This window comes from Monopterus albus, unplaced genomic scaffold (genome assembly GCF_001952655.1).
Source record: "Monopterus albus unplaced genomic scaffold, M_albus_1.0 scaffold54.1, whole genome shotgun sequence".
Taxonomy (NCBI): domain Eukaryota; kingdom Metazoa; phylum Chordata; class Actinopteri; order Synbranchiformes; family Synbranchidae; genus Monopterus; species Monopterus albus.
The window spans coordinates 817,257-841,660 of record NW_018127934.1 but is presented as its reverse complement, the minus strand read 5'-3'; the positions used below and the strand labels follow the sequence as shown (position 1 = coordinate 841,660).

Below are 24,404 nucleotides of genomic sequence, written 5' to 3'. Positions count from 1 at the left end.
AGTCTCCCTTTGACAAAGTTAATGATGTTCAGGCTTTGTTAACGTTGCAGATTTAATAATATTTCTTATTGAGCCTAAGGTTAGAGGTGGTGTTGTAATGCTGCATATACAGTAAATGGCAGCACAATCCTAAAGAGATTACAGTGCATTATGCGCCAATACATACATGAATATAATGTCTTCAGATGTCTTGTTTTGTATGGCTAACATTCAGAAACCACATATTTCATTTATTAATATAGACGGTTGAGAAAACCAGCTAATATTTACATTTGAGAAGTCAGAACTAATGAATATTTGTCATTTTTACTAGGAAAAAAAAGGCTTGTTGAAGTGCTTGCTGGTTCATTTTCAATATGCCGAGTTCCCTTTCAAAGAAGAGTGCTAGGTGTTTTCTGAAGACACTAGCTGTGACTACTTGTGATATTTGTGGTTGTCATGATTAGGAACATCTGACTGAGAGCTGCAGTCCCTGTTTGATAAGACGTTTGTTGAAATGTGGGACTCTCCTGCAGCGCCTGTTATGAAAACTGGTTATGCTGATAAAAGATGGCTTGTTGGGCCGTGATAATAAAGGGTCACTGATGGACCGCAGCATTTCAAAACTCACAGTTACAGTAACGCTGAATTCCAGCTAATGGGTTTTCATTTTTGTCATGGTTCTTAAAACAATAGGCGTTTTTTATTATTTACTCACAGAGCTGCTTGTTTTTGTTGAACAGAGTTAAGTCACATATCCCTTAAGTCATGTGACATCAAGTGACCCATGTGGTTACATGTCTGTCTGGATCATTTGACGTTCCTGTTATACAGTGGTTTGTTTGAACTAGGGTCACATTTGTAACACCCCATCAGCTTTTCACTGGTTTTGTTACTTTCCTAATTTAATACATTGAAATGGTAACATGTCAGCTGTACACTGGACAAAATGCACAATTTTGACTGCTCATCCTGACACGAACGTCTATTCCCATCAGCACTAGATCTTTTTGATTTTCCTTACTTTATCAAAGGATCTTACAAAAGGACTCTATTTGTTTATCTAGCCTTATTAACACTTAGTGGCTTTAGATTACAGCTGTTTTCTGACACACTTTTGTGTGTTTCTGTGTCCTTTTCTCCCAGGTATTGGATCAACTTATTTTCATGCCACCCTTAGCTTCCTTGGCCAGATGTTGGATGAGTTGGCCATCTTATGGGTGCTCATGTGTGCTATTGCCATGTGGTTTCCCAAGAGATACCTACCCAGGATGTTCAGGAGGAGTCGGTATGTTGATGATATTCTATTAAAATAAGCATCATTAGAAGTTTGAAACTCTCATAAATGTGTCAACATGTTAGTAGAGATGTGTTGCAGCAAGTTAAAGTCAATAATACACAATTAAATGTGAAAGAGCTTTGATATGAAAGCTTAGTATATATGTTTAGTGATGTTTAACCATTATTTGGTGCCAAAGAAGAGTGTCAGGCCATGCTTTCATGAATCTTCAGGGCCCCGCAATAAGTAACACCATTTTCCAATCATAACCTATTCTTATAACACGGTATCCCTGAATCGTATCCTCACCCAAAGCAAAGAGTAGATATGTTGCATGACACAGTATCTGCATTGTATTTGCTCAGTTTAAACAGTGGCTGGCCCAACTAGCTTGGTAGCCAATCCCATCTGAGAGCCAGGCTCGTTCACCTGTCCAGCCACCGACACTGTTCTACCAAGATTGTCAAACATGAGAAACCTACACCAGTAACAACCCCACTGAGTCAATAACTATGTTATCACCAATGCCAATACAATTCTGTGTACTCACATTAGGCGCGGTTGCTTTGTACCATGTCTGAGCACAATTGCACCCCTTGTTGAAATGATCTGGGCCAGAGCATGCTTACATCACCATGATGCAGCTGAACAGAAGTGCTCTCGCATAGCACATAGCACTGGTGTTCCGTACCTGGGCACAGTTAGCGACTACACTGTGCGTACCGTGCCAACTAAAACATGCCCAGACCCACCTCTTCCAAGCGGGTCAGGGGACAGTACGTTAAAGTGATCACATTAGTTAAAGATAGTGGAATTTGGGCTTCAGTACAGATTACCTAGTGCAAGTACACCGTAAGATTGAAGGCTAGTCTCCAGGGTCAACAGGTGGGCACTGTCTCACTAACTGATGTATCACTGTGTTGGGCTCATGACAATGACAAGGCCCAACAATGTGTTCCAGGTAAATAACAGGCCACTGTCTTTCTACAACAATGCAGTGCTACAGTTTCCAACTATGTATGCAGATTTTCACTTGAACATATCACAACAGAAACTGATTTGCTACCTTTTAAATGTTCAGTGTATTCAGAATTCATTGTATGTTTTTCATTTACTAAAACAAAATCAGTGTTTTAACTGTAGATTTTTCACCTTTTAACATTAAATCAAGTTCACACCAAGGCAAACATCACTTTTAATATCTACCTGTCAATTATACTGTGATTGTTTTCAGCAGGTTCCCTGTCAGCCACTGGGTTGTCATATGATGTGTCTACCACTATGATACTCATGTTTAATAACAGGCCTGTATAAAATAGCTGACAGCAGTAAAAGCTGCATCACATGTCTTCACTTCTCATTCCTCTGTCGCAGAGCTGTCATGGCGGCTCTTTCAATTCAGGCTGTCACTTACATTTTCCACAGTCTTTGTAGCCAAGTGATTCTTGTTTATTTGTGTTTATGAGTGTGTTGAAGTGCATTTTGAGTCACCACAACATTCCTTCTGTATTTCATAATTTAGTTCATAGAGTGCTAAATTGCTGCAGATTCTTTTTTTTTTTTTTTCTGACTTGTTTTGCTTCTCCATGAAGGTCGAGGTTCAAAGTGGTCATCGGCATCTTGTCAGGGATCACCACCGGGCTGGCCTTTGTTAAGCCTATTGTCAACTCACTGTCGCTCATGACCCTGGGCATCCCCTGCACAGTGCTGCTCATTACTGAGCTTAAAAGGTTAGTGAAAAAGAGAGGTAAAGGTGTGGTTCTGATTCAGTACCATCATAGTCCTGGATGCCCAAATCTTCACGTTTCAGTCACATAGTGACTCATAAAATTTGACATCGGATAAGTGTTGGTAAAAACACATGGTCGGCAATATTCTTGGCAATTTGTAATGGGAAAACAATCCATACATAGCATGTAACCATGACTCAAGTTGCTGGTAAGGGAAGGACAAATCCTGCACCAAATTTTGTGTGTGTGTGTGTGTGTGTGTGTGTGTGTGTGTGTGTGTGTGTGTGTGTGTCCACTGTGGTTCATATTAAGACTGTGCTCCTGGATCAGACTTGCTAGATATGATTGTTGGGTTACTGGGTTGTACCAGTTATTCATAAATTCATTACTAAGAATGTGTGTAAAGTCCTTCCAAAGCAACATCTAGCTAGTTTCAAAGGAGTGATTTACCCAATCAGGTTGCAGCATTCAAACTTACGAAATGTCTTCTTCACTAGTAAAGACTTCAGTAGTGTGTAAACTGATAGGCACACAATAACTGAACTGTTTAATGTTTAAATTTACAGCAGCAGATAAAAAAAATCAGCTCCTACAATTACTTTAGTTGTTAACAGAGCAAAGTGTCAACATTCATTGTCAGCCAGGACATTAACATGCCACCTTTGACCTTTTGTACTTGACTCATTATGGGGCTTTTTGATGTAAAAACAATGTTCCTGAAGACGCACAACTAGTCATTCATGCAAGATTAGTGTGTGTGTTTGTGTGTGCGTCTGCAGTGCTTTCCTTCGTCCCAGTAATGTGGAGCCATGCTCTGCTGTTTCCGTTTCCCACATCCCGTACTCGACACATTCAGTGTTCTAACTTTAAGTCATCTATTGTTCAAACTGTTTTGAATTCTTGACATTAATGCCAGGGCCAGTCATCTGTCCAGGTCACTTGTTTTTGTTCCTGGTGGGAGAGAATTCCTGGGGCCCGGGCTGATGGACTTTTCCCCTAATGTGTTGTCTTTGCTTTTACTGTACAACTGTTGGCCCCTATTCATGTCACTTCCAGTTTGACAAAAACAATATGTCCAGTGCATAGGACATGCCTTACAAATATGACAAACTGGAAGTGTTGAAATAACAATAGCAACCATAGTTATATTATAGTGATAGAAGAGCTGAGTTATTCATACACATTGTGTGTTTTTCGGCAGAAGGGGTTTCCATTCACATTAGGGAGCTATCTGCAGCAAAAAAAGCTCTAATGAATCCTCTGTTCTCTACCTGTCCAGTAAAAATCATTGATTAAAAGTGAACCTACCAGCCAGTTAAAGCACCAGGTATTTTTCTCAGGAGTTGGCAGAGACCAAAACAAAGTTAAAATGTCAGTAAATATTGGCATTACATTACCATGGTGGTCAGAGACGCCATGGTAATGTTACTTATCACCTGGATGTGTAAATAGGGAGCCTCCTTCACTTTAGACTAACACTTCAAATTCTTCACGGTCTCTGCAGCTGAGTGATGCTTGTTGTTTATCTGAATCTTATTGTGTTGAAGCAAAAATTGTTTGTCATCCCAACATTCCTTTCACCTTAACCCAAATTAAACACTGTCAAATAGTATGACTTCATCAGATGTTCTCTCTGAAGGGAAGATGACAAAGTGTCGCAGTGGCTTCTCTGCTGCATCATCAACACACATTAGTCAGCCTTCCTTGTCCCGGTCTTTGTTTTGGCACTCAGTGTTTGGCTGTGACTGGTGTCTAAGGAGGACAAGACTAAGAATAGTTTATCAGCCACACACTGGATTAGCTCATGTATCTGTAAGTCATTGTCGTGTCCAGTAGGAGGTATTTGTGCAGAGGAGTAGAGGAGAAAGCTTGCTTGGGTTCCAGCTCAGCCAGATCACTAAAAGAAAGAGCTGATAGTTCCCTTACCTAAGGATAAATGCACCAGCAAACCTACAATTTTACAAACCACTTGGTCTGTATCTATATGTATGACAATGCTCATTTAACAGCTTGTTCCCCAAGTGGCCAAAAAAAAGGTTAAATCAGGTTTCAAAAGCAGTTTGACAAACGAGTTGCATATTGGGGTGGTATAGTAGTTAGAGCTGGTGCCTCACAGCAAGAAGGTTCAAGGTTCTAGGTTTGAACACCCCCCCACCCCCACCCCTCAGTGTGGATAGCTGTATATTTTAATTTCACATGAGGTGTACTTTTCTGAACAAATGGATGCCCATGATAGATGCCAACAAAAAAATTATTTTACATTTTTATTTTTGCATACACAAATCACATGCGTTAAGGATTTGAATAAAAACATCATACTGTGCGTATGAAATATGATGTTGATAGTACAGTAATAGAGATTATGAAAATCTATATGTAAAAATGAAAAACATAATGTGCAGGTAAGACCTTAACTCTTCAGTCCACTCATGGTTGTTCTACAGTCGTAAAAAGCTTTTTGTGTTTTGTATCTGTGTCTCTTTTCACAGTTTCACACATTTCTCAGCGCTCTGTTTGATCATTGCAGGTGTGAAAACCCACGTGTGTTCAAGCTGGGCCTAATCTCAGGGATCTGGTGGGCGCTGGCTCTGCTTTGCTGGATCAGTGACAGGATATTCTGTGAAATGTGGTCATCTGTCAACTTTCCCTGCCGACACTGTGCTTGGTAAGCTCACAGCCAACTCAGAAAACGCAGCACTGCATCTGATACTATTCAGGTTGTAATTTACTGACAGTTTATGCATGCTTGTGATACTAAAATAGAAACTGATTCTATTATATGCTGTTAAAATGCAAAAATCCTCATCTTGTCTGTGTATAATTTAGCTTTAAGAAGCTTTTTCTACTTTTTTTTTTAAACAAGTGAATAAATGCAGTGCAGTCAGATATTTAGACCTGTTTTCAACTTGATTCAAGAATTTTCCAAAAAAAATTGGATCTGGATCTTAAAACAAAACAAAAAGCAAAAAAGCTATTCTTTCACTAGAATCAAGAAAAATGTAACAGTTTTAACAAAATTGAAACAAATGCTAAAGCAATATTCTTACTACACTAGGAGAGTGGTTTGTCTGTTTTGTTATTAGTTGACAAGGAGATTTACACACTGTACACATTGCTAATCTTTTACAGATGCACCTGCAAACACAATAATAATATGTATTTATGAAACTCTTTCTGGTTCATTCAAACATTTCTGACTCTTACAGGCACATTCTAATTTGTCTGGCATCCTACTTGGGTTGTGTTTGCTTTGCCTACTTTGACGTTGCAACCGAAGCCCCTGAGCGAGGACCGGTCATCATGTTCTGGCCCAGTGAGAAATGGGCCTTCATCGGTGTCCCCTATGTCTCCTTGCTCTGTGTTCACAAGAAGTCTACTATCAAGGTGACTTAAAGTGCCCCGAGCCTGCTGCTACACATCTCAACAGGATATATTCGGAGAACACAACAAGAAGATACACCACCACAGCTGTGAGTCGGGCTGCATCCTCTTGTGACTGGATGATGTGGGCAATGCCAACTTTGGTCAACTGTGTGGGCTTATCTTTTCCTTTTTCCTGCCCTGCTGTGATCTCCGTTACACTGCAGTGTTTATGCAGCTCAGTCAAAGAACGAGAAATGTCACAGAGCTGCTCCGACATGACACAGGGTGACTCTTCAAATAATACAGAGCTAAAGCCAAGTGCAGTGTTCCACATCCATTCTGAAGCTTTGCCTGAGAGATCATGTAAACGCTCTAAGACTGAATGTATTAACATTATGCATTTCAGTGTTCTTTAAAGAGAAGACTTTATACATTTTATAATAACTCAGAAAACCTCATTACAGAGCAAATGATAGGTGCCGTCTAGCCATTATAAAAACCATGTTTAGAAAAAATAAATTGCTGGATTCATTAACTGTGATTAATGTCTAAAACTCAAAGAATCAACACGATGGTTCATGAGGTGCTACAGAAATGTCATCAGAAGGTAATTCACTGAAAGCCTTATGTTTTTTTAAATACATGATGTATTCATACCTTTATACGCGTCTGCTATATTGACATGCATTTTAATGCAATAAATAGTAAATGCGAATGGCATTGCTTCCAGCATGCCACTGTGATTGTTCCAAATAGAATATACAGTAAGAAATCTGTTGAATGAATAGGTGCCCTTTGATACTGGGCAAACCTAGAGTAAAAGAAACAGAATGTGAAACTCAAAACGAATTAAAGGGCCCATGGCATGCTTTTCCTTGATTTTTGACTTGTCTACAATGTTACAACGGTGAATTCTCTTCTTAGCAAAATGAGCATGCCATGGGCACTTTAAAATATTTTTATTGAATTATTTTTATGTAGTAAAATATGGTTGCTAATTGAAGGAAATAAATACATATTTTGTACAATGGTTTTGCGCACAGTGCACAGCATTTCAGAACATGGTTTTTACAGTTATTTTTTCTCCAACACATTTCTTTTACATCTCAACTCTTCAACTGCCCTTCAGGGTTATTTATTCCACAGTCAGCATTTTAGACTTTGTGCTAAATGTCAGTGGAACTGTGCAAAAAGCTTTACGAAAGAAGTGAAGGTGCATTGTGTTTATAAGATTGTGCTGTATTTGTTTTGCAGTCATAGAAACCTTTTCCTCTGCAAGGTGAAAATCTGTGTATAAGTTCCATCAAGTAACACATGGATGTAATGTGTAGCTTATAGCAGGTAAAATAGCGAGACAAATTAGGTTTCATTGCCTCTAACCTAAAACTAAACAATAGACTGTGTGTAGACAAAAAAGGGAAATGTGGGTGGTGCAAAAAAAAAAACTAAAAAAACTTTTTTTTAACTTCAAATCATTTGTGTACATTTTTTAACACTACCGCACACAAAAAAAAAAAAAAAAACAAGCAAAAAAGATTATTTTCCAGAGATTCTGAAGTGGTATTTTTTTAACGTGAACTATTTTGTTAAATCCAAAGCTGTTTATATTTTTATGGGACGATTATCCAAAATTGAAGCAACTGGGGTGAATTATTTTGATATTGCATTATTACAACTTTTTGTATTGCCATTTTCATAAACAGGTTTTTTTTTTTTTTTTAGTACCTTCAGGAAAATCTTTGGAGACGGTGTTAACCATGTGAATAAAGTAATGGTTGTAGTAGATGTGTCTGACAATACTGACTGAGCTGCAAATCATACTGAACTATAGATCAGATCCAGGCTGGTGGGTTGTTTGTATGATGCATCAGATAAAAGAACAGCCTGTTTAATGCTGCCATCTGTATCATGATATTTGTCTTGGCACAAGATACGATTACGATTGCATAACTATGAGTGTGTCTTTTTTATTGGCTTACAATGAATATGTAAATCTCATTTTTTCCTGCCTGCATTGACAGTACAATCAAACTGCACACGATATTTATTTTCATAATTTATCCTGTTTTGTAAACATATTTATAATAGGTTAGAACATTAGGATTTTATTTTATGCAATAAACAAAGCCAATACTCAAAATGGCCACTGATGTTTATTTTGCAAATTAACACACAGTATCATCTTGGAATAATGTATCTGGCAAATTACTCAAATATACTTAAATTTTGTAGCTTTATTTGTAACATGGCTTTGCGGGAGAATCACTATGATGTCAGTGGTAGTTTTTGCCACCAGGGGACAACATTTATCCACATTTAAAGAATAAAAAATATTGGAATATTAAAAGAAAAAGAATACACAAAATACATTCACTCACTTCTGCTTTAATTTCTTTTTCTCTGGGATTCATTCTGAACTCCATGGTAAAGTATTGTACAAATTAAAGTACTCAAAATACAGATACCTCAAAAGTGTACTTAAGTACTACAGTTCCTGAGTAAATGTTCCTCAGCGCATCAGCATAATCTGCTAAGAACCAGGATAAAAATAACACTTCATAACACCAAGGGCGATTTAAATTTTATTTTATTTCAATTTAGTGGTTGTATTAGGCCTAGCTATACACGTGTTGTTTTAATAATTATTTGGGATATTTTAATCCGTAATATCTAATTAATGTATTAAATATTAAACTCTTTAGGTCTCCATAGACTAATATGTGTAATAAAGTGTCATTTTTTATTCATTAGTCTGTGATGAACGACTTATTACCTAGTGGAATCCAAAAGTTATTTGATGAAAGGGAAGGGGGATACAATTTAAGGGGTCAGTTAAATCTAAAAGTTCATGCTATACGTACAACCAAAAAAAGATTTTGTATTTCTATAAGTGGGGTCAAATTATGGAATAATTTAAGTGTGGACATGAAAAACAGTACTAGAACTGAGGAGTTTAAATATAAATATAAATGTATGTGTCATTCAAGATATATGCAAGAATTAGAGATTTAATCAAGAATGCATGAAGGAAACACTCTGTTTTAAGTTTTCTGTGTATTACTTGTTGGTGAAGAAGAGAATTTACTATGTTTAGATACTGCTTGCAGCCAATGATGCATGAAATTTTTTGTATAAGATGATGTTCTGGGGTAGGACTGGATAAGTCTGACTTCTTACTCCATTCAAACATGTGCTGGGTATAAGCAAACTGATTCTGGATTAGCAGTGGTTGGCTTTGTGTAATTATGTGTGTGTGTTGATGTCATTTGTTCTGCATGTTTGAAAGAATAAAATCAAAATCAAATCAAATCAAATCAAATGAATAAGGTCACATAAGGACTGAAGGAAGTCCCGCCTCTTCTGACCTGTGAAGACCCTCACTGGTTCCCACACATGCCAATCAAATAACAGCCATGTCTGGGCTATGGTTCAGAGAGAAGACCACTGTCTTTAATCTAGTTGACTTCAGTGGATCAATTTCACCGTTCTACCTTTGGAATACACCGACATCTTTAGGGGGGACACTGGCAAATAAAACGCTCCTTGGCGGCTTCATCTGCGCCTTTTGTCAGCGGAGGTTCACGATGGTGTTTATAATTAGACAGTAAAACAACTGACGGCGCATTTATCGGTCCTAAAAAGAAGCAAAAATACAAGGGTGTTTCCCCAGGCAGGCTGTCAAACATAGAGGGCGATAGATGTGATTCCTTCCAGCTACGAGTGGCGTTTGAGAAACAAAGAATCCGTCCAGATGATGCCAGGAAAGCATTTCAAAGCTCAAGAAGTGAGCTGCTGCATCAAGTATTTCATCTTCGGATTCAACATCATATTCTGGGTAAGTCCGCCGACTTCAGGCCTGCACGGTGTGTCCTCGGGTTAACGTACATGTCGTCTTCAGTCACTGGTCTTAAGTTGTAATTCTATGAAAGCCCCGGTCGTTTTAATGATGTGTTTCTGCTGGTTTTCATGGCTCGCTGCTGTGCACTTGCTCCCACTGACATCTGTCAACACGCTTTTGTATTTGTGTTGGTGTCAGCATCAGTGTCTTCTGATGAAGGGCGTTCCTGACAGATAACAACACTTGTTTACATCATGCTCAAGACATTTATCTCAATGCTCTAAATAGTTAATTTAAGGGGATATTAAGCATGTACGTTTTTAAGTAATTCACTGAATTAAATACCTGTAATGTCATAGTTCAGATTTTAAAGAGCGTGATTATTTTAAATCCATATTAAATCAAGTGGGTTTATTGGGTTTGTTTTTGGGTTTTTTTTAGACATTTTTAGATAAAGTTTGGGGCCAAATCTAATCATTATCTTTTGTTGAATGACAGGGGCACATTATAATGACTTAATTATGTGTTACATATTTTATTGAATAACACTGACACATGTTACACTAACTGGAATTTCAACCACATCTGGAGGTCTTCATCAGCAGATGGAGTTTTGCAGAGTTGCGATAGAAAGCTGTCATGTTTATATGTTGAGACAACCTACAAATTTGTGCCTATCAAAGCCCCCAGATAGATTTTACAGCAAACCCAAAAGATACCAATACAGTTTTTAAACCAGGGGGTTATTTAATAAAATTCTGTGTTAGTCTCTGTGGTTGGTACAACACCAAACATCTGCAGCTGCTGTAACTATCATTGTTGTTTTATAAATTTACAAATCGTTCTGTCTATAAATTGCTAAAGTAATGATACGTTCTCATCCAAAACTGCCACAGCCCAAAGTGACATTTTAAAGTTGTGGCCTTGGTCTGTGCAGCAGCCAAAAAGTAAAATTAAGCCTGCAGATATTCACAATATGATGTGAAAGACAGAAAGGTAAGCATACATTTATGAAAATGTGACCAGCAAATGAGTGTTTTTAGAAATGTTAAGTTACAAAAATATATATACAGTCATGTGAAAAAATTAGGACACCCTTTGAAAGCATGTGTATTTTGTAACATGTTTTAATATATGGTTATTTAATCTCAATTTTAACAATACAGAGAGATTAAAGTAATACAACTAAACAATTAAAACTGAAGAAAAGTCTTTTCAAGATCTTCTGTAAATGTAATTCTACAAAAATGCCTATTCTAACTGAGGAAAAAGATAGCACACCCTCACATGTATGCCCTCTTAAAATGACTCATATCACACAGATTCAGGTCTGGACTTTGACTCTGCCATTCCAGGACTCTCCATTTCTTCTTTTTCAGCCAGTCTTTGGTTGATTTACTAGTATGTTTTGGGTCATTGTCATGTTGCATGGTCCAGTTCCGCTTCAGCTTTAATTTTCTAACCGATGGTCTCACATGTTCTTCAAGCACCTTCTGATACACAGTAGAATTCATGGTGGATTCTATGATGGTGAGCTGACCAGGTCCTGCTGCAGCAAAGCAGCCCCAAACCATGACACTTCCACCTCCATGCTTCACAGTTGGTATGAGGTTCTTTTCCTGGAATGCTGTGTTTGGTTTACGCCAAACATGTCCTCTGCTCTGGTGTCCAAATAATTCAATTTTGGACTCATCTGTCCAACGAACATTATTCCAGAAGTCCTGGTCTTTGTCAACATTCTCTCTGGCAAATGTCAGTCTGGCCTTGATGTTTCTCTTAGAGAGCAAAGGTTTCCTCCTTGCACGCCTCCCATGCGAGTTAAACTTGTGCAGTCTCTTTCTGATTGTAGAGGCATGCACTTCTACATCAACAGTAGCCAGAGCCTGCTGTAGGTCTCGAGATGACATTTTAGGGTTTTTGGAGACCTCTTTTAGCATCTTGCGGTCTGCTCTTGGTGTGAACTTGCTGGGGCGACCAGACCTTGGCATGTTGGCAGTTGTTTTGAAAGCCCTCCACTTGTAGACTATCTTCCGGACAGTGGAATGGCTGATTTCAAAATCTTTTGAGATCTTTTTAAATCCTTTACCAGACTCATAGGCTGCTACAGTGTTTTTTCTGAAGGCCTCCGACAGCTCTTTTGCTCTCACCATGGTGCTCACTCTCACTTCAACAGTCAGGAGCACACCAAACTAAATGTCTGAGGTTTAGATAGGGCAAGCCTCATTCAAAATGCTAACGATCTACTAATTATGTGCACCTGGTGTGATATACCTGTGTGTGCTTTGAGCCATTTTAAGAGGGCATACATGTGAGGGTGTGCTATCTTTTTCCTCAGTTAGAATAGGCATTTTTGTAGAATTACATTTACAGAAGATCTTGAAAAGACTTTTCTTCAGTTTTACTTGTTTAGTTGTATTACTACTGTATTGAGATTAAATAACCATATATTAAAACATGTTACAAAATACTCATGCTTTCAAAGGGTGTCCTAATTTTTTCACATGACTGTGTGTGTGTGTGTGTGTGTGTGTGTGTGTGTGTGTGTGTTTCAATGCTGTTAAGTTTAGCTTGTGTGGTTTATTTCAAAATAAAATGCTGTCAGTAGGAATGAAATATGTAGGGATTAGATTGTGATCAGCTCTAGAAAAATGTAATTTTTATTAACAAATATATGACAAACCTGGATAAATGGAAACTGATAAATCTCTCCTTAGGGGGGAAAAAATCAATACTATTAAAATGGCAATTGCTTCTCATTTTAATTACTTATCTATGATGATACCAATAACATCCCCTGAGTTATTAAACAATATACAGAATCGAAATGGACCAGCTCAAAATAACTTACTTTCTTCTGTTTCAGTGCTGAAATGTGGTTTTGAACTGTTACAATGCAGATGGGACCTTGTAGCGTAATAATGCATTCAGGCTGTTTAAAGATGCTCCTGCTAATACTGCAGACTGAGAGGAGAAATATTAAGCAATGGACCACTGCCAGGAAAATCTCTCTGTGGTTTCTCTCTCCGTGTTGCTGTGTGAAGACTACATGTTGCAGTCACAGAAAAATAATGCTGCTCTCTTGCTTCTTTCTTCTTCGTCTGTGTCAGTTCCTTGGAGTGGCGTTTCTTGGCATTGGGTTGTGGGCCTGGAGTGAAAAGGTGAGTTTTATATTGAGTTGCTTAAGAACATCTAATAATTTAGAAACAAAGTGGATAATTTTACATTCACCACTTGTTGTTTACACCCTCACAAAATGGTAGGGGTGGCTTTTACTGATTCACAAAGTAATGTCATCCTTTCCGGTGAGACACCCCTCTGAACAATAGAGTGAATGGATCTAACCCAGTCGTCACAGATTCATTCATTGTATGCTGAGCCTGTCTTGGCTTTCATCTCTAATTATTTCATCTCTCCAATATCACATTAGTAAAGTTTAATTCAAGGGAGGGTGTATAGCTCAGGATTGGAAGCTTATCAGACTCCTGTCTTTTCATAAAAACAGTCACTTTTACCTGCCCTGAATAAGCTCATAGAGAGAGAGAGGACTTCATTCGGATTTTAAATGATTTCTCTTGTAATGATTTCGTCCCTTTAACCTGTCACTCTTCTCTCTTCTTGTTTCTTCTCCAGGGTGTTCTCTCCAACATCTCATCCATCACAGACCTGGGGGGTTTTGACCCTGTCTGGCTCTTCCTCGTGGTGGGTGGTGTGATGTTCGTCCTTGGGTTTGCCGGTTGCATAGGAGCTCTGCGAGAAAACTCTTTCCTGCTCAAGTTTGTATGTTTCCTAAAGCCTTCCTCAGACATTTCCTGGTTTCATAATAAGATTAGTTAAATTCACAGAACTGCACATGTTTATATGTTTTCCAGTTCTCTGTGTTCCTCGGTATCATCTTCTTCCTGGAGCTGACTGCAGGAGTCCTGGCCTTTGTCTTCAAAGACTGGATTAAGGACCAGCTCAACTTTTTCATTAACAACAACATTCGGGCCTACAGGGACGACATTGACCTTCAGAACCTGATAGACTTTACCCAGGAATATGTGAGCGCTATGTTCCTCATCCTCAGTGCTGATTCCACTCCGCTGTTTTCTTTTGTCTTAGGGAGATTATGGTCTGTCATTTCTGTGGTACACTGTTGTCTTCTATATGAGGTTTTGTTATCTGTTTAAACTTCTAGTGGGAGTGTTGTGGCGCTTTCGGAGCTGATGACTGGAATTTGAACATCTACTTCAACTGCACTGATTCAAACCCGAGTCGAGAGAAGTGCGGCGTGCCCTTTTCCTGCTGCACCAAAGACCCAGCTGTATGTCTTCCTTAAGAGTCTTTTTAGTTCACAGACAATTCATTCCCGTTTATGGTAAAGCAAAACAAGGTTGTGGGTGTAATTTGGCCTTTTTATGTTTTCGAGTAGGCCACTTTTTAACATACTGAAACCTTTACTGCTAGTTGAAAGGGAAATTGTGAAGGTCTTCCCTGTAACCGGTGATTTGTGTCCTCCTGAAAGTCATGCCTGGCTTCCAACAGGACACCAGCAAAGCAAAGTCTGAGAGCAGCAGGGAGGAGTTATCTTGACTAAGGTGTTTTTTGGCAGAAAGAGACTCTAAATGCTGCTCACTGTGCAAAGCAGTGGCAACACTCAGCAAAACAGATCTGCTTCATGTCAGTGAAAATTGTGCAAGAGTCTTTTTTTTTTTTTTTGCTGACCCGAGGACATGCTGTTCCATTAAGGTTATCTTCTGTGAGAGCAACATGACTCAAAAAAGATTTTAGAAATAGAAAATGAGCTGAAAAACACATGGTGGGAGTCTTCCATATTTTAGCACTTAGTGTTCTATAATAGTATTAAAAATCATGAGTGGGGTATTTACTGGTGTATATCTTAGAACAAAACCTGAAAATGTATTGGCCTTGTGTTAACCACAGACCTTATTTCAGACGTCTAACCAAAAACCCATTCAAAAAAACCACTGGCTTCAGGTTGAGGGAACCAGAAGTACAAAAATGCAAACTCAGTTCCAAGATGTAGTACTCACTACTACAGCACTCTGTTGTAAAGTACAGTGAGCACAGAAAGTTACCAGTTCAAAATGTGAGGTTTGTTCAAGTGAAGTCCTAAATCTGACCTGAATCCAAAAGTCTCTGGTTCTGTGCAGATTTTCAGATTTGGTGCACTTGGAGCACTGCTGGTTTAAATCACATACAGCGGCCAAAACACTCCAGTAGTACGCTTGATAACATGTTGATCCTGATTTAAAAAAAAGTGACAATCAGTACAATTGTAAAATCAATAAATATAAAGTCCCGTTCCAAGGAGTATTACCCTTTTTTTATATGTTCCTAGTATGTAACTCATATGTGTAAGTATACAATATATAAGTATAAACCATTTTCTCTTTACAGGAGGACGTCATCAACACGCAGTGTGGATACGACATTCGAGCAAAAACAGTGAGATAACTTACATTTATAATATACTGAGATCCTCATCTATAAAACTGTATGAAGAGCTTGCTTATTCTGCCTCAGACAGGTTTGTCTGGCTGCATGAGGTCATCACGTACTCCACCCTGGGCACAATGTTCCTCTTCTAGTAAATTTCCTAATTCCTCACTCTTCAAAATATAGCTGCTGGCCCTCCATCAGTACTTTGGGCTGTGTGGTATTACTCATGCTGCAACAACGCAATGAGGAATGAACCCCTTCCCTCATGATTAGCTTTGGCCTTACTCCATAGTAACATAATGTAAGGAAAAGACTGTTTTCTTGACTTTAAATGTGAGGAAAAAACCAAAGTGAGGTAGTTTTAAGGAGTCAAAGCAGGACAACAGTCTTCTGAGTGTGTGTAAACAGCCGGGTTACGTTAGTTAACAGAGATTTTATTGTAAGTGGCTTTTGAGGAGACCACAAGATGAAAAGTGAATCATACCATTTAAAAATGAATGTGTTGTCAAGCATTTCAGACCAGAGTGTGTTCAGACATGACTGTACTTATTAGTCAAACCAGTATTATTAGTCTATATTATTGATTTGAGTTGTAGGTTTTGTAAATGTTCTTCTAGGATTCTGAGCAGCGGACCTTCATATATATCAAAGGCTGCGTCCCTCAGTTTGAGAAGTGGCTTCAAGACAACCTGACAGTGGTGGCAGGAATCTTTATTGGGATCGCATTACTACAGGTGATGAGCAGTTTCAACAGTTTACTTTTACATTTGATCTCTGTTGACCTTTCATGAGCATTAACATCTTTTTGTTTGTTTGTTTTTGGTTTTAGATTTTTGGGATCTGTTTAGCACAGAACCTTGTGAGTGACATTGAAGCTGTGAGAGAGAGTTGGTAAGAGTTCATTAAATTAAAGTGCAGTGTCGAGGCACTGTTTTCTCAACAATCACTGAGAATGATGTGAAGCTGATAGATAAAATGGGTCAGTTGGTACAGATATTCATGGTCCCAGAAGCCAAATCCTTCTGACTTTGATGATGCCATGACTTTTCATCTAGCACCTTCATTGAGGCTGCACTTCTCTCAGGTCAGATTAGTTAGTTTTAACTATAACCGGTTCTTTTATCTGAAGGCCCCAAGAAGTAACACTCAGGAAACAGGAATCAGCTTTACGTAGATTTATTTTCTTCTGGTTAAATGCAGAGTTATTACAGCGCTGGGCTCTATGAGATGACAAGTCTCCAAGAGCTTCGATAATCAAAAATCAGTCACATTTATCTTCTCGGGCTGGGACTGCCCTGTACATGGGTGGTACGTTTACACGTAAATATTCTAGAATGTTCATATAGGCAGTGTGTGTGTGTGTGTGTGTGGGTGTGTGTTGTTATCTTCTATTTTCAGGCGTTGTTCTCTAACTGAAAATGGACATGCAGTTAGCTGTGTCACTCCCTGATTCTGTTGTAAAAAACCCCTTACTCATGCTTCAGACATGAGTGACCAGTTCAAGCCCGTCAGACTTCACGTCTGTAAAATAGCATAAATTAACAGTATCTTATCTATCGTTTCCATAACGATACTTATCTATGCAATTTATTCTTGCACAATTTTCCAAGAAGATGAAAAATACTACAAGTTGACTCAAAGCTGAATATTATAACTTTAATGCATGCATGAGAGCCAGGTTAATACTGATACATTGTGCTGCTGATGAAACACAGACAGTCATACTAAACTCTATCATTATAAAAGAAAAACAATACTAACAGTAAATAAAACAACTGTAACTCCTAAAACCCAATCCTAACACAGTGCAATTTGCATCTCCTTGGCAAACGCACTTTGCATTTCACACCAGGCAGCCGTACTTAAACCACAACTGCACCGACACTTATTTTGCATTCATTTTTGGTTGCACAGCGAAAAGAAAGCACACCGATCCCAGAAATAGTGCAATACCAGGCCGATGCGTGGAGCGGACGGAGCGAGCTCCCGTTCCGTCTCCCGGCTGCAAAAATCAATTTAATACACGGTCCCCGGGTAGGGGACGTATCAGATATTAAACTGATAAGAACAGATACTACACTTGATCTTAGCCAAAAGGCCGAGAAGCGATGCCTCCAGGCCGTCGGAGGCGAACGAGCCCTTCTCTGCACGGTCGCTGTCACCGAGGGGTTCGGCAGCACGTGGCGATGCACAAAACAAAGTTGCGTCTGTTGTCAGTGCATGAAGCTATAGTAATATGAAACTACAGTGACGTTTTGTACAGTAGGCAAGAAGCCACAGTAACAAAAGCCCAGTCCTCACTTGCACAAAATAAAGCTTTGTTGGAGAGAGGCACAAAAGTACTTGGTTCACTAAAACTAGGACACCACCCAGAATGAGAGGCGCTCCTCTGTAGCTGCCTTTTAAAAAGTGAAAGCACAGAAGCTGATGGCCAAGCAGCCTTTGAATTTACTTCACAGACAGACAGGGGAGAGCGCGAACGCAGTCCCCCACTACCAGAAATTATGCAGTCGAGATTCCCGCATTTGGGGAATTCGCAAGGGTCAGACAACCGAAGTGCAATGGTTGAGCCTCGCCCTGGGTGAACCACCTTCTTGATCATGGTATCTCCCCTGCCAGGTAAGTATACCGCTTACACCTCGCACACAGGTGAGTCCTTCACAAGCAAACCACACTGACTGACGGTGGTGACAGTCTCTAAACGAGCAATGCCAGCGGCCCGTCAACCAGTAGTTGGAAACCCACTGTTTCAACATGCTACCCAGCACCGTACAGCGGGGCAGAAACACGGTGCAATTTGCATCTCCTTGGCAAACGCACTTTGCATTTCACACCAGGCAGCCGTACTTAAACCACAACTGCACCGACACTTATTTTGCATTCATTTTTGGTTGCACAGCGAAAAGAGAGCGCACCGATCCCAGAAATAGTGCAATACCAGGCCGATGCGTGGAGCGGACGGAGCGAGCTCCCGTTCCGTCTCCCGGCTGCAAAAATCAATTTAATACACGGTCCCCGGGTAGGGGACGTATCAGATATTAAACTGATAAGAACAGATACTACACTTGATCTTAGCCAAAAGGCCGAGAAGCGATGCCGCCAGGCCGTCGGAGGCGAACGAGCCCTTCTCTGCACGGTCGCTGTCACCGAGGGGTTCGGCAGCACGTGGCGATGCACAAAACAAAGTTGCGTCTGTTGTCAGTGCATGAAGCTATAGTAATATTAAACTACAGTGACGTTTTGTACAGTAGGCAAGAAGCCACAGTAACAAAAGCCCAGTCCTCACTTGCACAAAATAAAGCTTTGTTGGAGAGAGGCACAAAAGTACTTGGTTCACTAAAACTAGGACACCACCCAGAATGAGAGGCGCTCCTCTGTAGCTGCCTTTTAAAAAGTGAAAGCACAGAAGCTGATGGCCAAGCAGCCTTTGAATTTACTTCACAGACAGACAGGGGAGAGCGCGAACGCAGTCCCCCACTACCAGAAATTATGCAGTCGAGATTCCCGCATTTGGGGAATTCGCAAGGGTCAGACAACCGAAGTGCAATGGTTGAGCCTCGCCCTGGGTGAACCACCTTCTTGATCATGGTATCTCCCCTGCCAGGTAAGTATACCGCTTACACCTCGCACACAGGTGAGTCCTTCACAAGCAAACCACACTGACTGACGGTGGTGACAGTCTCTAAACGAGCAATGCCAGCGGCCCGTCAACCAGTAGTTGGAAACCCACTGTTTCAACATGCTACCCAGCACCGTACAGCGGGGCAGAAACACGGTGCAATTTGCATCTCCTTGGCAAACGCACTTTGCATTTCACACCAGGCAGCCGTACTTAAACCACAACTGCACCGACACTTATTTTGCATTCATTTTTGGTTGCACAGCGAAAAGAGAGCGCACCGATCCCAGAAATAGTGCAATACCAGGCCGATGCGTGGAGCGGACGGAGCGAGCTCCCGTTCCGTCTCCCGGCTGCAAAAATCAATTTAATACACGGTCCCCGGGTAGGGGACGTATTCAGGAAACAGGAATCAGCTTTACGTAGATTTATTTTCTTCTGGTTAAATGCAGAGTTATTACAGCGCTGGGCTCTATGAGATGACAAGTCTCCAAGAGCTTCGATAATCAAAAATCAGTCACATTTATCTTCTCGGGCTGGGACTGCCCTGTACATGGGTGGTACGTTTACACGTAAATATTCTAGAATGTTCATATAGGCAGTGTGTGTGTGTGTGTGTGTGGGTGTGTGTTGTTATCTTCTATTTTCAGGCGTTGTTCTCTAACTGAAAATGGACATGCAGTTAGCTGTGTCACTCCCTGATTCTGTTGTAAAAAACCCCTTACTCATGCTTCAGACATGAGTGACCAGTTCAAGCTCGTCAGACTTCACGTCTGTAAAATAGCATAAATTAACAGTATCTTATCTATAGTTTCCAGAACGACGCTTATCTATGCAATCTATTCTTGCACAATTTTCCAAGAAGATGAGAAATACTACAAGTTGACTTGAAGCTGAAAATTATAACTATAGTGCATGCAAAGAGCCAGGTTAATACTGATACATGGTGCTGTTAATGAAACACAGTCATACTAAACTTTATCATTATAAAAGCAAAATAATACTAATAGTAAATAAAACAACTAACTCCTGAAATCCAATCCTAACATTAGCTTTTTTTTGTTTGTTTTGTTTACATATTGCTACAAAACTAACAAATTCCCATGAGCTTCAGTAATTTGGGCTGGCAATGGTGGAGCATTATACTTGCTAAACATCAGCATGTTAGCATTGTTGTTGTGAGTATATTACCACATATACTGTAGGGCCTTGAAGGGTCAAAACTCTATCATCAACTTTGTAGATGAAGTGGTGCCAGAACCATTGACTGTATATAAAAGATGGACAAACCCGAGACCGGTTTTGAAGCTCAGGTCTGGCCTTCACCATATCGGTAGCGCTTCACTCCATCTCCTAAGGCTAATCCAAAAAGCGGCAAAGAGGTAGCACTTGAGCCGAACTAGCTAGGCGGCTAGCAGTTAGCCACACGTGGCGTGACCCTTCCACCTGTCATTCAAGATGACCACACCCTTAATTAAATGTGTAACTTCTAGTTTCAGCATAATTTAAACAGGTGACTTATAAAATATTCAACCCTGTACAGTTGTCATGGATGGGGAAATTAGCTATAGGGACCAAAAACAGTTTTCTGTACCACGCTCTAAGTTTGTTTATTTCTGTGGTAAAGTTGGGTATTTTAACATGGGAGTCTGTGGTGATTGGCTCTTTTTTAAAGTGTAGGACCTAAGCGTCCTGCATGTTCATTTCTGAGGAAGAGTCGAAGTCAGAAGAACCTTTAAAATATTTATTACAACCTTGATGAAGAAAAGCAATTACAGAGCTCTGGGTTCTTTCTCTATCCGAGGCCCTGATTCTAAACGGCAAAACCGTTCGACCTGCCTTCAGAGCAGAGAACAACACCTCACTCCTCAACCCAGTCAAATTAATACAGTTTTTGGAATATGCAAATGATGGTAGATCTGACATCATCCGCATTGTCCTTCATCCTCGCTCCTTGGTTGGTTTGTTGACCTCGTTCTGACCCCTCATTTGGTGATCTTGTCGCCAGGCAGATTTTTGATCTGTGACATTTTCAGAACACATCCTGATCTTGTAATCGGCAGTGTTGCTATGCGACCGTGGTCTACTTCCTGTATGTGGTTTCCTGTCTACTCTTACAGCCTTACACACGTCTCCTATATTCTTAAAGACAAGTGAACTGGTTAAAACAAAAGTAAATCACACAGCATATGATACTAAAGTAAACATGTAGATATATTTGCTAACGCAGATTAAAATGTCAATCCTATAAGGCCACGCATTTCATATAATGTTGATAAATGTTGATAATCTAAAGCCAAGAAATCAGACCTTACACCCACACACTTCTCGTGCAGACAGTTTAGTCATCTCAGTATGTATCTGCATGACTTTCCTGAGTCTCTCTGCACCTACTCACAGCATTTCATGTCCACAGGTCAAATTGTCAGGTTTGCCCAGCTACACCTTCCTCTCTTCTTTTCCCCCCCCCTAGCCTAGCCCTTGCACTGATTACACTATTCAACACACCTGCCCCACTTCCCTGATTACTCACCAGTTGCACCTCATTAGTCTCCTCCATACTTATACACTGTTCACCAGTCACTCCCCTGCCAGTTTTTTCTCTGTCTTCAGGTCAGTGGTTGTTATGTTGTTTTATCAAGTTTATGCTAAGATTGTCTTTGTTCTCTCTAGTTCTTGTTAGCACCCTAGTCGTTATCCTGCCCTGCCGTCTCTAGTGTCTTCTTCCTCTTCGGACCTCTACACCTGCTACAAGAACCGTCTCACTGCAGTTATGCATTTCAGCCCGGTACATCATCATCATCCACCATGACTGCTTTTTCTGCTGCTGCTGCTGATTGACACCCGGTCATCTACCTCACTACTCCTCCTGTATATATGTCACTACCTTCACTGTAAATAAACCTCACTGCTTGCACCGAAGCCAGCCACCTGGGTCCGCTTTTTATCTGCTCGCTCACTCTGTGTTCGAGCGCACCCTAACACAAATCTTTACAAAGGTCAAACACATTAAACAATTATTTGAACAGTTTTGCAAATACATTACATAGCACTATATCATTTTATCAAGAATTTCTTTCTACAAAAGCCAGACTCAAGTGGCCTTTCAAGGAAGTGTCTCGGAGGTTGTTGCTTGGCCAGAACCCCCGTATTTACCAAAACACAGCCTCAGAGCTGTCAGCAAGTCTTATGTATTTTTGCATTTTATGTCTTGGTTTTATTGTATTCATTCTTAAATCTGTTCTCAAATCTGTTTTTCTGCTGTTTGTTTACCTAAGACTGACACAGATTCTCCAAATGGAAGAATTGTACTAGGTAAGTACGCTTTGATTTTGTCATTAACATTGCAGTATAAAGTATTGGTCCCCTATCCCCTATGGATCATGGTCTCTTTTTTTTTTTGTACACACAGGACTCTGCAGTTTGGACACCAGGAATGAAAAGAATAAAAATGTACCAGCTAATGTGTCCAGAACAAAGAGTCTCCTTCATATGTACATACTAAATTTAGAGTTATTTTTAGAGATTTTTGGGCCATATTTTCAAATGACGCACAACCTCTGCGATGTATTGTAGTTCTTGTACAGTACAAGTTAAACACATGCATAAGCAGAAATGATGGTATAGTGGCTCACAAGATAACACCCAGTTCAAAAAGAATTCTGTAATGATGGAGGATGGATTGTAACTTATAAACACGAGATGTGATGCTTTCTCCGAGGTAGCGCTTTTTCTATGTCTCGCAGCGGCAGTTTTTAACACTGCATGTTAGGGTTGTGTAAAAAACCTAAAGTGATTCTGGAAATGCACTGCATGCCTATTGTCTACTGGTAGGACATTGGCTCTCCTAACTGTATTTCATCAGTGTTACGTATTTTGAAGATTTATAAAATAGTTCAGAGTGAATCGGCTGGTTAGCACTTTGTTGAATGTTTAATGGGATCTACTTAAAGCTGCGTAGAATTGACTTTAAGCTTTAATTTATTTCCATCTGTGAGATGGTCACAATCATGTCAGACAGATACAGTACATGCAGTTTTTAAGCAGAGTTTTGGGGGCAGGTGGCTATAGTAACATGTATTGTCACGAAGGGAAATCATGGATATTGTAGATTTTTTTTTATACTGAAAGGACCTGAAAATGTGGTGTCTGATTCAAAAGTCAGCCTTAAGCACTTTAATCTTTATATAAGAGTGAAGAAGGTCATTACAACCTCTCAGCTTTTGACATGATGGACTGTTATTTTAGTGAAGCAGCAGCCACACCAGGGGCACTTAAAAAAAAAAACAAAACAAAAAAAAACAAAGTACACACTGCATCAGTAACCCCTTGGTGCTTCATAATTGTCAGAGCATCTTGGCTTTGTCCATAAGCAGCTTGACAGGAAAAAAAAATGTTTCAGGACATTGTGTGCTGTGCCGGTTCTTGCACGTTATTTTACTGCCAGTCAGTGTTGATTTTTCTGTCTTTGAGTCATTGCCTGTGTTTCTTAATGAAATCTGCCAAATTAATGATAGACCTTTGTTGGTTGCGTTAGATTTGTTTTTTTAAGTTTTCACTGGAAAATTAGAAAACAAACTGGTACCTCTGCTGGTGGCATTTAAGTGAACAAATAATGTATAGCCTAGTACTTGAAATCAGAGCACACAGGCTCTCTCACCAGCATTATTTCTAATACAGACTTGGAAACTAAGATACAATTTATGTGCTTTTTCTTTGTAGCCTTTTGCTGGATGCATAATTTACTGTTAACCTTTGAAACAACAGCATACATAGCATGGAAATAAAAGCAGTGATCTCATGTAAGGCCAAAGTGAACCTCCCCCACATTACACAACTTTTCCTTTAGAGTTAGATCTTCTGAAGAGCTGAACATCCACACATGAAGGCTGTTTATTTTTTAAATCTTAAAGTGATCATGGTGTCAAATATTCTTTTTTTTTTCCCCCACTAAAAGCGTCATATGATTGTCATTGTTTACCGATCTTACCACTCAGTGCCATATTTGTATTTTCTGCATATTCCTGATTATAACTTCACTTTTTTCTGTATGTCCTGCACATAGAGTGAATTGACAATAAAAAAAATCTTTGATCTTGATCATTTGTTTCATGCATACTCCTGATTCTTGTAAATAACTGGATTGTGACACGT

The 24,404-nt window shown here is 39.6% G+C and overlaps 2 protein-coding genes across 4 annotated transcripts in view; both read left to right on the top strand.

Moving 5' to 3' along the window:
* Positions 1-6,886, top strand: part of acer2 (alkaline ceramidase 2) — an 8,303-nt gene extending 1,417 nt beyond the window's left edge. For both annotated transcript variants that reach the window (XM_020602127.1, XM_020602128.1), the window contains exons 3-6: positions 1,126-1,267; positions 2,851-2,988; positions 5,516-5,653; positions 6,195-6,886. In XM_020602127.1, coding sequence (XP_020457783.1) covers positions 1,126-1,267; positions 2,851-2,988; positions 5,516-5,653; positions 6,195-6,381 — 605 coding nt within the window. In that variant the 3' untranslated portion in view covers positions 6,382-6,886. The remainder of the gene's footprint in view (positions 1-1,125; positions 1,268-2,850; positions 2,989-5,515; positions 5,654-6,194) is intronic.
* Positions 6,887-9,637: 2,751 nt separating this feature from the next.
* LOC109961368 (tetraspanin-5) lies at positions 9,638-23,552 on the top strand. 2 transcript variants are annotated; one of them, XM_020602119.1, is made up of 10 exons: positions 9,638-10,186; positions 13,297-13,347; positions 13,820-13,966; positions 14,059-14,229; positions 14,367-14,492; positions 15,590-15,637; positions 16,249-16,365; positions 16,461-16,522; positions 22,529-22,565; positions 22,663-23,552. In XM_020602119.1, coding segments are annotated over exons 1-9 (807 nt in total). In that variant the 5' UTR covers positions 9,638-10,102; the 3' UTR covers positions 22,530-22,565; positions 22,663-23,552. The 2 variants fall into 2 exon arrangements, with proteins under 2 accessions (XP_020457775.1, XP_020457774.1); XM_020602118.1 differs by lacking the exons at positions 22,529-22,565; positions 22,663-23,552 and adding an exon at positions 21,924-21,963.
* The last annotated feature ends 852 nt before the right edge of the window (positions 23,553-24,404 follow it).